The sequence below is a fragment of the Cicer arietinum genome, chromosome 4 (assembly GCF_000331145.2).
Source record: "Cicer arietinum cultivar CDC Frontier isolate Library 1 chromosome 4, Cicar.CDCFrontier_v2.0, whole genome shotgun sequence".
NCBI classification, from domain to species: Eukaryota; Viridiplantae; Streptophyta; class Magnoliopsida; order Fabales; family Fabaceae; genus Cicer; species Cicer arietinum.
In genome coordinates, this window is record NC_021163.2 from 5,181,818 (window position 1) to 5,195,438 (window position 13,621).

The window sequence follows — 13,621 nt, forward strand, 5'->3', positions numbered from 1 at the left end:
CACAATAGAATTCCCTTTTTTTTTTTTTTTTTTTTATGTATTGAATATTGTAATATTTTTATTGGGTTAATTGTAGTTTTAGTTTTTCTATTTTTACTGATTTATGAAATTGATCATTTTATTTTAAAAGTCGACAATTTTGATTTCTCTTTTTATTTTAAAAAAGATAAAACTTAGTTCAAATTAATTAAATACCAGACTATTTAGATATTGTTTTAAGAACCCTTTACTCAATTTATATGAATTTTTTTTTTTAAAAAGAGTTATATAAAACAGCCACCATCAACTTTTACATATTTGTAATTAAAATGTCATCTTTCTTAAAAAGGAGTAGTATTTTAGTTTTTCTCCTTTTCTTTTTAATAAGTGATATTTTCAACTTGAGAAACAATTTCAATTAATATCTATTACAGATTAGCAAAGATATCATATCATAGTTAACAAATTATGTTGTTCAGTTAGCGAAAAACAGGTCCAGCTTCACCTTAACAAATATGAATTAAGTTTTATCTCTTTTTACGCACTGAATTATAAGTTATTAAAAAAAAATAATTCCTATGTATGATTAGCAATAAAGTATGTAAGAACACCGACGTTAACAGTAGTCGTCTTGAATAAGGAAATTCCAAAGCTCACCCAAACAAACACAAACCCAAAGGCAAAAAAGAAAAAAAAATCAATCATCCACGTTTCTGAGTTTCTGAGTTTTAAGAATTCACATCTTACTGTTCCGCAACCTCAACCCATTTCTTCAACTACACTCAAATTAATCACTAGTCTTACTATTTTGTTCCTCGATTTCAATTCTCCGCATAAGTTTGGGATTAGGGTTTTTCAATTTCCAGAAACCGATAATTTCTCGTACAAATGGTTGAACAATCGGTGCTATCAATAACGAATGAAGGTTCTGATTCTTCTAGAAAAGTATTATCAAAGGGATTCCTCGATTGGGTTTTCCAGTGTCACGGGTTCTGGCACAATGCTGTTTTGATCATCGCTTCGTTTCTCTTCGTTTTGTATTTGGCACTTCAAGCTAAGAAGTGCTTTATAAAGCTCTCCCATGGCCGCTCTTACATCATTATCTCTTATTACGCTTCTCTCTGGCTTGTCAGCATCCTCAATCTCGCTTGGTGCTTTTCCCAGGTCTTTTTTTTTTCTTTTTGTTGCATGGTGCTATTGTTTTTATGATTTTCTAGTGTTGGTGAATGTTGATGCAACGATACTTAGGCCCTGTTTTAATTATAGTTTAATTAACCGAATATATCATGAGTGCTTATGCGTTAGCTATTATTTTTATTAACAAAATACACTGTTTTCATAAGCTATCATTGATAGCTTCCGGAAATAAGCTGAATACAACTTATGGACATGTCTTAAGTTGGTTTGATAAGTTCTCTCAGATAGTCTCCATAAATACTTATACCAGTAGATAAGTTCAAATGTAGTCCAATATTGTGTTGTGAAATTGTTCCAAATATTTGGTGGATTCATATTAGAGTAGTTGAAGTCCATTTGAAATGGTTACTAGTTAGTTGCCACTATTCCACTTAGTTATGAGATAGTTATTCTTTTTAATGAGCTGAAGTGGACTAGAAGTTAACCACTACGGTAGCTGTCGGGACATTTTATATGTTATGGTGCAGGTTCAAACCCGGAATACCCCTCGTGCTCCACATTTAATGTGTGAGTTTCACCGCCCGGCTCTTTAAAACCAAAAAAATATAACAAAATATAAGCAAATTTGGCACATCTAAATTCTAACAAAATATAAGCAAAAAAGTAACTTTTTTTTCATCTATTTAATGATTGTATACAAAAAATGCCTTTCATTTAATGACCATTTTTCATATTTAATGTCCACTTTTTTATGCAATTAAATAAGATGAGGGGTAATCTAAGTAATGAAGTTGAACTTCTGAAATGAGAATCATGAGATTAACAAAAGTAATGTGAAAAACTAATTATCTTAATAAGTGTATAAGTGGTTAATTTTGCTTGTATTTTGTAACGGAGGGAGTATATGAAGCTATTTAGCTCACTCGTGCACTCATTCAATTAAATTGATCCTTTACTCTCAATTAGTATCTCTTTTCTCTCTTTTGTTAAATTTGTTCCTCTGATAATTCAGGTATGGGAGTGCTCTCCTGGGAAAGAGCTCGCTTGGAACTTGTTATCCTTGTTTACATCTTCTGGAATGCTGTTTCTGGAAGTGAGCTTGCTGGCTTTTTTACTTCAGGGGAATAATGCTAGTGGTGTAGAAGCTTTGACACGAACTTTTGGTATATCTGGTATCATTGTTGGTTTTGATGTCTTGTTAAAGGTAATTCTTTTCGTTTTCGTTAGAAATTTGATTTTTCTTGTGGGTGTTATCTATAAATAGTTTGAACTTTTCTTTGTTAGGCTATATATCTGTTTGCGTTTGGGATCCCATTGTTCATCGACACTGATTACAGTACTCCTCGCGTGAAGTGGAACTTGTGGGTTGTCCACAAGCTGGTCCTGACTGTTGTTTATGGGCTCATATTGTTCATGTATCATTCTAGGTGGAGAGAAAGGATACCCGGTAAGTTAATTTAATTTAAGGGCTTGTGTTACATTATGTTTGTTTGCTATTATTTTTATGATAGCATAATTTTTTTTCTTCCTTTTGCAGCAAGACCTGCGTTCTACAAGTATGTTATTGTTATGTTCATCTTGAATGCAATTGCATTGTTTGCTTGTGGGCTTACTGGAAACGGCGCTGCTTTTGGTTTCTGGTTAGATTCTTCTATAGCTTGACAGAATAGTAATTGTTTTGAACTTCCTTCTTTTCTAAAGCTTTGTGTTTACTTTTGTTCACAGGTTTTATCATGTCACTGTTGTGTGTTACCATGCCTTTTATCTTCCACTGCTCTATATTACATTTCTGGCAGACTTTTTTCAGGTTACAATGTGCTTTACTCGATGGCCAGTTTTTGTTTTTTTACGTTTGTGGTTAGGACATCCTGACTGATTGTACTTCTTTTGATCACAGGAGGAAGATTTTCACATGGAGAATGTGTATTACTCTGAAATGAAAGATGCTGGTTTCTTCGAATCAGATTGGGAGTGATGTGGTATTAAATGTTAGATTAGATTAATAAGTCCTCAATTTATTAATTGCAGGCCAGGACATACCTTTCACAAAATATGTAAATAAAGTAAATATGTTTGTAGATTGCTTTGTATAACTTTAATATTTTTGGAAGAAAAAAAAGTTCGTAGATAGTAACCTCCTTGAGTGTTTGATGACCAGATTACAATCACCACAGGTTTCAGTAACATTTGCATGTTCTATGAGGATTTATGTTAAATTTTTGAAGCCTGTTGGTGCAATGAATCATAAGGGCCACTGGACAAACATCTTAATTAACCCCTTATTGAACAGAGTTTTATACTATGAATTTTTTTGAATGAGCGAATTCTACAATGAAAGGGAAAATGAGGGTAGACTATTTTTTGACAAAGAGGTAGACTCTTGTAAGTTTCTTATGTATTGTATTTATAAATTAGTTTTATAAAGGTATCACAAGTTATGTTCACTTCAAACACTGGTATTAGAGTACTTATTGTATAAGATAAATGCCTTCTAGTTGTTAAAACAATTAATTTTGTTTTAATCATATAACATGAATGAAAAAAATTGATATTATACTCTGATTTTTCCGAATACATTACATCACACATTGTGTTGCATTAGCATCTACCACCTCATTCTTTTGTGAAAATATCTTTAGTTTATAATAAAGAAATACTATCTACTCAAATTTTTGTTTGTTTTCAATATTTCATGATTAATTTAAGAATAAATATTTCATTAGGTTATTAATTGAAGTACATGTATGCCGACGATTCAGGTCTCATAGAAATCAAGACAGTCCTAAATTTAAGGAAAAGTGGCACTTCTGAGTACTGATATACTAGATTCTATAATAAGAAAGAAGGGGCTAAATCAAGCGACTTGCTTCCTTGGTAATAATGAATTTTATTTTAAAAGTTAAAACTAATCTTTCTCTAGCTCCTCTCTCTCAAACCTTAAAACAGTTTACACAATATATGTATTTTTTTTTATCTTAGGCAGAATAATGATCGGAATTGTAACGAATGCAAGTAAGGTTAATGGAGTTATGTCAATTATCTATGCTTATTAGTCATTATTATGTATTGCATGTTCAATAACATGAAGTACAGCAAACAATTTGATCAACTTTTCAAATTACGCAGCTTTTTTTCTCTAAAACTACTAGCTCAGCTAATTAGTTTTTCTTTTCAGACCTACGAAACAAGACAATAAATAGCAGACTATGCAGATACTCGAGACTCAACCACCCATACTATATGATATAATATGGATCATAACTATGCATGTCTGCAAACGTCGTTTTACTTCAACTGATACAATTTTTCCTCTAAGGACTCTGTTTACTGATGATATCCTCGATAAGATCTGCAGCTTCTTGAACTGTTGAGATGCTCTGTGCACTATCCTCTTCGACGCTGATGCCAAATTCCTCCTCGAGCCCCATCACAATCTCAACCTGAAGGGCATTGCATGTAAATGAAATTCAAAACAATTGTCATGCTTATTAATTTACACTCAGATTTTGGTAAATAAATCCAACTAGCATTATACAAAAGCAGTTGTAATATGTCTGACAATATTACAGTTACCGTGTCAAGTGAATCAGCTCCAAGAGCAGCAAATTTTGATTCGCCACTAACATTAGAGTCATCTGGTAAAGCCAGCTGCTTCTTTACTATCGTGCATACTTTTTCCACTGTCTCCAGTTTAGCCTGCACAACACATTCAGCATAAGCATGAAAATGGAAGATACACTCCCTAAAAACAGAGGAGAAAATCAAAGGAATTGTTACATATGTGCAGGACAGAGAGAAAAGCATTCAGAAACAAAAAATTGGATTCGACCTATGCCTCAAGATAATCAGTCAAAGTGTCTAGATATATAGACTACTGAACTGTGTAAACATAGTTAGACTAGTATTAAACTGTCAGCATAAAACATTGACTTACAAAGCATATTAAAATTTTATAGAACATTGACTAATAAAAAAATTCAAAACTTATATATCTGTAAAATCATCAGTACCAAAAATTCTAGATGCTGCAGTTTGAACAGATAAAACCATCTCCAATCTTAAAAGGCATGGAAAAAGTAAGGTATTGACATTAAGGATTTAAGAAAACTGAACCCCCTAGACTATAACAGAAAAAAAATAAGACGTATGGCCAGAGGTTATCATACAACATATAGTTTGTTATCCATGTTGCACCACACCGCAGTGTCTACATGTTAGCTGATTTTTTGGCATCTCTGTTGAGCACAGGGCACAGGCCCTATATGCTATAGTAAAATATTGAGTTTGTATACAATTTGATCTTGTTTTTATTTTCAATTTTCCACTGACTATGCCAATTCATCTCTCCCATCATTATTTTTTTCTTAATTGTGCATTATCTTAGCTTCCAAATGTAAGACTTAACGAAGTATACTTTGTATCAGAAAATACTATGGAAACTACAGTTTCAACATCTAGTGATTTCACTGATTTGGTGTTCATGCAAGCAGGTAAAATATGTAATGCACTTCTATAGTAGTGACATACAGCATAGGAAACTGTAAGGCGAATTGAGCGTTGCTGTGAGCTAAAAGAAACCTCCCTTCTCCCATAGCTTGAAATTAAGGTAGACCTCTGGCTAGCAGTTGAAGTGGCAGCCTGTTTATCATATGCATTCAAATGAACTGTTATTAGTTAGAGAATCAATAAAAAAAATTGAAAACAACTAAATACTAATATTGCTTCTGTTTAGTAAAAGAAAAATCATGAACCAATACTGAACAATGAGCACGGCATATGCCTGATGAAACAATGCAGAAAAAATCCGTAAGCAAATTCTGGTCCAAAATTTTCAGATTCTATTTAAATCTTCACTGACAGAAGTGGATATGAAGCCATAATATGGTTTTCCAAGTAAAGCTAGTTATAATAATCACAAAATAGAATGTTTGAATGCATTGTTCTTTAAACATAAAGCAAGTATTAAGAAGGAGGTCAAGAGTTGGATCTCTGCTGCTAACATTTATCCTCCCACTAACAAATTAACCACTATAAGAACTAAATAAGCACTAAACACTTTCTTCGGCTGGATTGTTCAGTTGTGCATTTGATAGGTAAAAAACATATGCCTAACTTTTTTATAAAGGGTTTAAATATAATTTTGGTCATTTATCTTATACTTAATATTCGTTTTGGTCTTTTATCTTTATTTTGATTCATTTTGATCCTTTATTTTTTTTAAATTGTATATTTTAGTCCTTGTCACAGTCACAACAAAAGTTATAACAATATCATGTTAAAGGAGTCACTTCTAAGATTTGAGATCAATAGTTCATGACAACAATTACAGAGTTGTTTAAAAGACTTACGATGAAAAGGCCTCAAATACACCACTAGATAAAAGACCAAAATTATATATAAGTTTTTTCTAAATGATAAAATAACACAATTTATCAATAAATAAATGAATAGAATCTGAATGATCCACAAAGCCGTTATGGGAATATGGACACACATGTACGGAATCGCTATGCGTACTTCTGTGTACAATACATGCACAGTATTTGGCAAATTAGAGCAAAATAGTAGTAACTAATCTCAATGAATAGAATTGACTAATTTTGTATCACTATATAATTTTTGAAAAACGAAACGCAATGCAATACAATCGGAACGAAGAATACAAAGAGAAGAGTAAATCGAAGCGCACAATTGCAGTAGTAATTACTAAAATCTTGACAGAAGGAAAGGAGAAATGAAAACGATACCCGAGTGTGATTGAATTGAGGTTGGAAAGAGAGCATGGAGTGTGATGCTCTGATAACTGTATTGGTCGCCATGGAGGTTGGTGTTGTTGTGCGCAAAGACGAAGGGAGAGAAGAGAAGAGAGAATGAGAAGGTGACGGAGAACGCGAAGGGCGTGAAGTAATTAAGCTTTAAACAAGGGAGGATGATCCACTCGATAGGCAAATTAGTATTTTAAATTGTAATTGTAATTCAAATTGATTGTTAAATATTTCATGTATCAATTTATCTATATAACTAAATTTTATTAACAAATATATATTTTAGAAAACGACATTGATGTGATATTAATGTAAATAAATCAAAAATATTTTGATTAATGTTTTATAATGTCAAATATATATTTGTCTACTGAGATCAATTTACATAATAATTAATTAATTAAACAGCTGCTTGTGAAATTACTTGCGCTTGTATTCAAGTCAGAGTAGTGAGTGATAGTGGACTTGTAGTCCTTGACTTACATTTGGGCCAGGTTGGAGTCAGTGTTGGGCCTATAGGTATATAGCCAAACACCGCATCAGTTTGGTTTGGAAATCCATTTTTTTTTCTTTCTTATTTTAACTCTCTCCGGATAAATTAATTGAGAAAAGATGTATCCAGATATATAAACACTTATTTGTAATTTTTTAGGATTTTTTTACGCTATATATAGAGAATTGGATAATAGTTATCTTGTAATTTTGTAAGTGCAGCTTAAATGGTAAAAGGTTGAAGTGACATTTAATATGATAGGTTCTGAAGTAGAGATTAGGATATGAGATAGAATTTTCTAATTATGGCCACTGTTTTGATTTTTTATTCAACCAATTAAACTATAATTATTGTGAATCCGGGTCGAAAACCTTCGGGCAAGTCGTATTTACATAAATCTTTTTAGTTTCGACCGTCATTGCCAATCGATTTTACAAGTTTTTAGAAAACATATATTTGAAAAAAGAGTAATAGGTTTAGAGATTTTTTATTTTGTGGAGTTTGAACGACAATGAAATTGAATTTGTAAGTTATGAATTTGAAAGTTATGGATTTGAATGACTATGAGTTTGAAAGTCATAGATTTAATTAATTTTCTACATTTTTAAATGGAATGATATAGTAAATTTATAGGTTTATAGTTTGAAGATGAGTGAGATGAAGGAGATAATAAAACTTAAAGTTTTTGTCGAAAATTAATGAAAATGATTAACTTGACTAAGTGAAGTATAGTTAAAAAGACCAAAACATAACGAAAAATAATTAGAAGATTAAAGTAAAATTGGAAAATAAATAATTAGAAGATCAAAGTAAAATCAGAAAATAAGTTAAGAAACTAAAAGACTAATTTAACTTAATTAAATGAGAAAAAGGATTGTGCATTTGTAGTGTATATTAATTTTAGTGTCAATTAATGTGTTATTGATTATAATGTTATATCACATAATTGTAACTTACATCGATTAATAATTAATTATTCATGTTAATTGTTAGTATAAAACTATTCACATTAATAGTGCACAATCATTAAATCCAAATTAAAATGTGTGATCTCTTTTTTCCATAAGCTCCATGAGGTAACCCAATTTTAGTTCGATTTTCTGAAGTTTAGTTTTATGGTTTTGAATTTGATTGGATTTTGTATTTGATCGAATTCAAGGTAGAAGTAGAATCTACTTAACACTCTTTCCAGCTTTGTAGCTTTATACATTTTCACGGTGAAATTCAATTAGACTTGTGGTGGCGGTGATTGACACTCAGTTCCAGACAAAGGCTAAACTGAGTAGTAACCGAAGATTAAATGAGAAAAATACACAATACTTGAAGCAAGCAACTAAAGTTCAATAGTATTAAATAATCCTTTAAAGGACCCATCTGCAAAGCTCATGAACACAAGTGACAACACTCTGAAGCTATACCATCAGTTTAGAATCTCTACATAGAATAGTGAGAGAAAGAATCGCACAGGAAGAAGAAAATAAACAGTGCAAAATAAAACAAAAACAATTCGTCAAAAGTATACAAAAACAAGTTTGTGTAAAGAATATACATATTGTATTTAAAATGATTAATGCAAGGAAAATTCTACATATAATCTTAAGTGAGCTTCCGTCAATCTCTCAAACAAGATACAGATCAATCTATTGTAAGACAATGAGAGGTTAAGAGGCTTTCTTAGGAGGCGTCATGTTAAAAAGAAGGAACATGACTGCTTTGATAGTACTAATCTTGAATATCGATAAAGTGAGTATATATAACAACAAACCTGCACGGTTGGAAAGCCCAATTTTTACACAAACTATCCAATTATAACACCAATTTGCATATGAGCAAACATATTTAGAGTTTGAAAAGAAATCTTACCAGTTTGAAGACTAGGAAAATCAACATCAGAATCCCTCAATCCGTGATAACTAAAATACTGGATAGCCTACAAAAAAGTTTCCAAAATATCATAAGGTCATTTCTAAGAACAAAGTCACCTACCAACCATAAACTTATGTAGCAAATGGACTTGAGATTTATTTGCATATGTATAATGTACTACAATGAAGATATATCCATGATAAAACATGTGATTGAACAATAATTTTTGGCTTAATAGAAGTTTTAGTCCTCCTATTTTCATCAATTCACGAAATTAATTCCTCTATTTTAAAATCCAACAGTTTGATTTTTTAACTAAAAAATGACGATGTTACATGTTTTAAATGACATGACATGTGATACGATGATGTAGAATGATTAACATAAAAAAATTGCAATAAAACCATATAAAACTTCATTTTCAACTTTAGAAATTATTCATTTTTATAATTTAATTTATGACATGAATAATTAATGTATCTAGATTATTCTATATTATAATATCGTATGTTACGTTATTTAAAATATGTCACATCATCATTTTTTTAGTTTAAAAATCTGAGGAAATGACCAAAACTATCATATTTTAAAATAGGGAAGTCAATTTCATGAATTGGTGAAAACAGATGGATCATAACTGCAATTAAGCCTAATATTTTAATACCCTGAGCTGTGTATAGACATATGCTACTGCAATACATTCATTGTACTGATATTACTCATCATCAGTAATACAATTGCACATTTAAGCTTTAGTATCTGATGTGCCTTTGTGGGATTAGGGTTCTTCAAATGCAAGGTACATTTTAGAGAATAAAAGGCAGGAAAAAAGAAACAGAAAGGCAAACAAAAAACACAAATTACTAACATCCTATAAAACGAAGCTTTACTGCAAGGATTTTAAACATTTTATTTTTTACTCTGGTGGAGAACTAAAATAAAAGGCTTAAACATCAAAAAAGCAAGAGGAAAACGAACATGCTATGGATCAGTGACACAGACACGGAAACCGAACACAACATTGACATGTCAAAACTGATAGTAATTTGAGAAATTGAATTAATTGAATGTAATCACATGTGTCGGTGTCGGGCGCTATACACAATTTTGGTTAGAAGGGTCTGTGCTACAGAGGGAACAAGCATAGTAGTCAAAATCCTGATCCAGCGCATAGGATCCCAAAATTTTACAATCTCGCACCCCTTCCCGTGTTTGTTGACGAGTAGAAACCAAAAATGACGGGAGAAGGTGGAATCGGAGATCTTGCATGATTCTGTGTGCTTCAACATCGCATTGATTTGCTACTGTTTTGAAGTTTTTTAGTTGTTTTTTACTGTTTTGGTGACTGTTCTGGAGGTTTATAGTTGTTTTTAGGTGTGATTTGCTCATGTTTTGAGTGCTTTAGTTGTTTTATGAATCTAATGATCCCAAATTTGAGTTAATTTAAGTATTTTGGGTGTGATTTTAAGTTTTTTTTAACTAAATTATGTTGTTCTACATGCATAGATATGAATCTATATGCAATATATATGAATTTCTAAATTTGGTAGGATCTTAAAATATGTGTTACGATCTCACAATTCACGATCTTGTGAGTCTTCCCTGATCCTCCATAAGACCTCGATTCTGACTACCTTGGGAACAAGCTCCCAAAAGAAAGTAAAATAGATATTTAACACAAATCTAAACTGAACACTGAAGCACGAGAGACCTCTTGGCTCTTTAAGTAGGTAGACTCTCAAAGTCCAAATTTAAACTGATGAATAGCTGCCAATTAATGTTCTATTTAAATATGGAAAACTGATGCTAAACCCCTCAATTTAATAAAAACCGAAATTCAAAATACTAAGCCCTACTGGAACAAATTTTCATACAAAGATGAAGATGACTAATATTAAATAAGAATAAGAATTATAATGCACAAAAGAAAGAAGAAGAAGAAAAAATTATAAAACCATAATTTAGTTAAAAACAAAAATCACACTGGAAATTCACTTCAGATGCTTGCTTCTAAGTTGTCATGTTTCTCTCATGACAGCTTATGAAGCTTTTTCTTATTAAACTTCAATTAAAGACTGGCATATTTACCTTCAGCAGAGAATACTGTTTAGCAAAGGATGCGACCAAGAGAAGCATTACTATGGATGATAAAAAGGCATATAATCTCAACAAACTTGACCGGCTCCGTCTTCTACCTTTCTCACAAAATCAGCAGATATAGCTCATTTATAAATCAAAACACAATAAAATGATCAAATGAAGGAAAGTACGGAACTCGGGGTTTAGCTACCTATATCTGCAATGATCAACAAAACACCACTAGCAATAACAGAAGAAAAGGCCACTGTATTTGGCGTATCCCCTTTTGTTCCTGGTAAAAATGCAAATATCACTCCTATTAACAGAAACAAAGCCTGCAGTTCACAAATTAAAATTTCAAATCTACATCAGACAAAAATAAATATGACAGCATCAGCAGCTAGAGCATACCTATTCAGTATTTATCTTAATAAATTCTAAAAGCTAAAAGTAAGATATAACATGGCTACGAACATTAAAAACAAAAAGGCAACAACATTTAGAAAGTTAAGAATATCACAACACAGAACTACTCCAAGATGAATCATTTTATACCTTGGTTGGAGGCTAATACTTATTTGCTTTAGATTACAATTTGAATATTGGTAGCAGTAAACCTTGATTATTAGTTATAAATATATCTTTAATGTTGTGTTTTCTTTATCTTTAATGTTGTGTTTTCTTTTATTCTTTACTCTCTCTTGTCACTATTATAAACCACAAAAACTACTTCCACGGTTATTAAGAAATTCAGTTAAGTGCAATTAATTTTCTATATTTCATGTAAAAATTTATAAACCACAAAAATTACTTTTCACGTTTGGAACCTCAGTGAGATACCCACTGAACGTGCATTCAGTTAGATGCAACTATCTGTAGCTTCACAAATATTGCGTTTAACATGCAACGGAACTCAAGAATGTCCACCGCACCACAAATCCAAATGAGTGTTAAATTGTCTCTTTTTAATGTCAAATATTAAGCATTGATTTTTTTGAATTAAATGAAGAGTATATTAGGAACAAGCTAAATGATTCAAAAGTAGTTAATTTTGCTTATAATAGTGATTAAGATTTGATGTATTATTTTTTTGCATATAATCGTGACAAGAGGAGTAGGTTTTATGTTTATGGCATAATTATCTTGTATTGTTGCCGTAAACTTCGACATTGTGATCGGTCATACTGCTACCCTCTATACCAGTGTAGCATTTTCGGTACATAGTTCTATATCATGTTTTCTCAATTCAAAGGCCTTTAAAATGTCTTCATGCCTTTGAAATGCGCTAATACTACTAATAAGACAATACTACATTACACATTTACACCCAAAAGAATGTCTAGAATACACAATTAATAGCAGAGAAACGCAATAATTATCTACTGACATAGAATTCCAATAATTATAAAACAAAAAATAAATAAAAATCCATGGGGTACCTCAATGATAAATAGCAGAGAGAGGCGTTTCTTCCCCTTTGCAACAAGTTGATACCCTAATTGGAAAAACGATAGAGAACAGAAATCAATTAAGCATAATTGAATTAAAATATACACAATTCATATAATAAACGTTTTATAAAAATAGGAATGGATAATAGATAATGGAACTTACTTGAATCAACTACCATACGGTAGGAATAATCAGAACCATCGGTTCCAGAAGGCCTTCCCAATGTTGAGTTTCTTTGCTGCATTTTCTTCTTACTCGTATTCACTATACAGATCGAATGTTTAGTACAAACAAATGGCAAATTGGGGATGACAACTTAACGACGTTGTTGAGGAAATCTAGGTAAAAATTAAAAAAATTGTATTTCAAAAATTTTACAGTAAAATTTCAAAATACTTTTAAAAAAAATTATTTTTTAAAAGTTTTATTCATTCAAAAATATTTTATTTTATTAACTTTAAAAAAATTGCATTCGAAAACTTTCACGTTCATCTATAATTTTAAAATGATTTTAAATTTTTATGAAAAATTTATTTTAAAGATTTCATATTTATCAAAAGTTTTTAATTTTTTTTAAATTTTTAAAAAAGATTAACATTCAACCAATTTTTTAAAATTTTAAAAACAAATTATAAGTTTATATTTTAAAATTTTCAAATTTAACTATATTTTTTAAAAACGATAGAAATAATTTACTTGTATTTAAAAAAAAATCAAATTATTAAAAGGAACTAAAATATGTTATCATATAATTTATGTTTAATTGCAGTTTTGATCCCTTTATTTTAATTGAATTACAAAAATAATCTCTTTATTTTATTTCTCTTAATTTTTTATCCCTCATTTTAAT

At 30.7% G+C, this 13,621-nt stretch overlaps 3 protein-coding genes across 3 annotated transcripts; 1 reads left to right on the forward strand and 2 right to left on the reverse strand.

Moving 5' to 3' along the window:
- Window positions 1-456: 456 nt before the first annotated feature.
- Window positions 457-3,250, forward strand: LOC101515215 (protein CANDIDATE G-PROTEIN COUPLED RECEPTOR 2). The gene is made up of 6 exons (XM_004495710.4): window positions 457-1,143; window positions 2,129-2,320; window positions 2,401-2,563; window positions 2,654-2,756; window positions 2,842-2,923; window positions 3,014-3,250. Exons 1-6 carry the CDS (start codon window positions 868-870, stop codon window positions 3,089-3,091), a joined length of 894 nt encoding a protein of 297 aa, XP_004495767.1. The 5' UTR covers window positions 457-867; the 3' UTR covers window positions 3,092-3,250.
- Window positions 3,251-4,143: 893 nt separating this feature from the next.
- On the reverse strand, window positions 4,144-7,078 carry LOC101514887 (acyl carrier protein 1, chloroplastic-like). Its single transcript, XM_004495709.4, has 4 exons — window positions 6,864-7,078; window positions 5,644-5,754; window positions 4,690-4,812; window positions 4,144-4,556 (listed from the first exon to the last, which is right to left on the reverse strand). The coding sequence occupies exons 1-4, from the start codon at window positions 6,933-6,935 to the stop codon at window positions 4,428-4,430; spliced, it is 435 nt and encodes a 144-aa protein (XP_004495766.1). The 5' UTR covers window positions 6,936-7,078; the 3' UTR covers window positions 4,144-4,427.
- A 1,616-nt stretch (window positions 7,079-8,694) lies between these two features.
- Window positions 8,695-13,091, reverse strand: LOC101514563 (uncharacterized). The gene is made up of 6 exons (XM_004495708.4): window positions 12,934-13,091; window positions 12,759-12,814; window positions 11,531-11,654; window positions 11,329-11,435; window positions 9,238-9,304; window positions 8,695-9,139 (listed from the first exon to the last, which is right to left on the reverse strand). Exons 1-6 carry the CDS (start codon window positions 13,013-13,015, stop codon window positions 9,036-9,038), a joined length of 540 nt encoding a protein of 179 aa, XP_004495765.1. The 5' UTR covers window positions 13,016-13,091; the 3' UTR covers window positions 8,695-9,035.
- Between the last annotated feature and the right edge of the window lie 530 nt (window positions 13,092-13,621).

Excerpts from the sequence above, each read along its gene's own strand:
- LOC101515215 (XM_004495710.4), top strand. The coding sequence starts at position 868 with ATGGTTGAACAATCGGTGCTATCAATAACGAATGAAGGTTCTGATTCT. Across the intron at positions 1,144-2,128 it reads TCGCTTGGTGCTTTTCCCAG|GTATGGGAGTGCTCTCCTGG; the intron begins GTCTTTTTTTTT and ends CTGATAATTCAG. Across the intron at positions 2,924-3,013 it reads TTCTGGCAGACTTTTTTCAG|GAGGAAGATTTTCACATGGA; the intron begins GTTACAATGTGC and ends TTTTGATCACAG.
- LOC101514887 (XM_004495709.4), bottom strand. The coding sequence starts at position 6,935 with ATGGCGACCAATACAGTTATCAGAGCATCACACTCCATGCTCTCTTTC. Across the intron at positions 5,755-6,863 it reads CTCAATTCAATCACACTCGG|GCTGCCACTTCAACTGCTAG; the intron begins GTATCGTTTTCA and ends TATGATAAACAG. Across the intron at positions 4,813-5,643 it reads GCCTTACAGTTTCCTATGCT|GCTAAACTGGAGACAGTGGA; the intron begins GTATGTCACTAC and ends TGTGTTGTGCAG.
- LOC101514563 (XM_004495708.4), bottom strand. The coding sequence starts at position 13,015 with ATGCAGCAAAGAAACTCAACATTGGGAAGGCCTTCTGGAACCGATGGT. Across the intron at positions 11,655-12,758 it reads CTCTGCTATTTATCATTGAG|GCTTTGTTTCTGTTAATAGG; the intron begins GTACCCCATGGA and ends TGTGAACTGCAG. Across the intron at positions 9,305-11,328 it reads AACAGTATTCTCTGCTGAAG|GCTATCCAGTATTTTAGTTA; the intron begins GTAAATATGCCA and ends ACTTTTTTGTAG.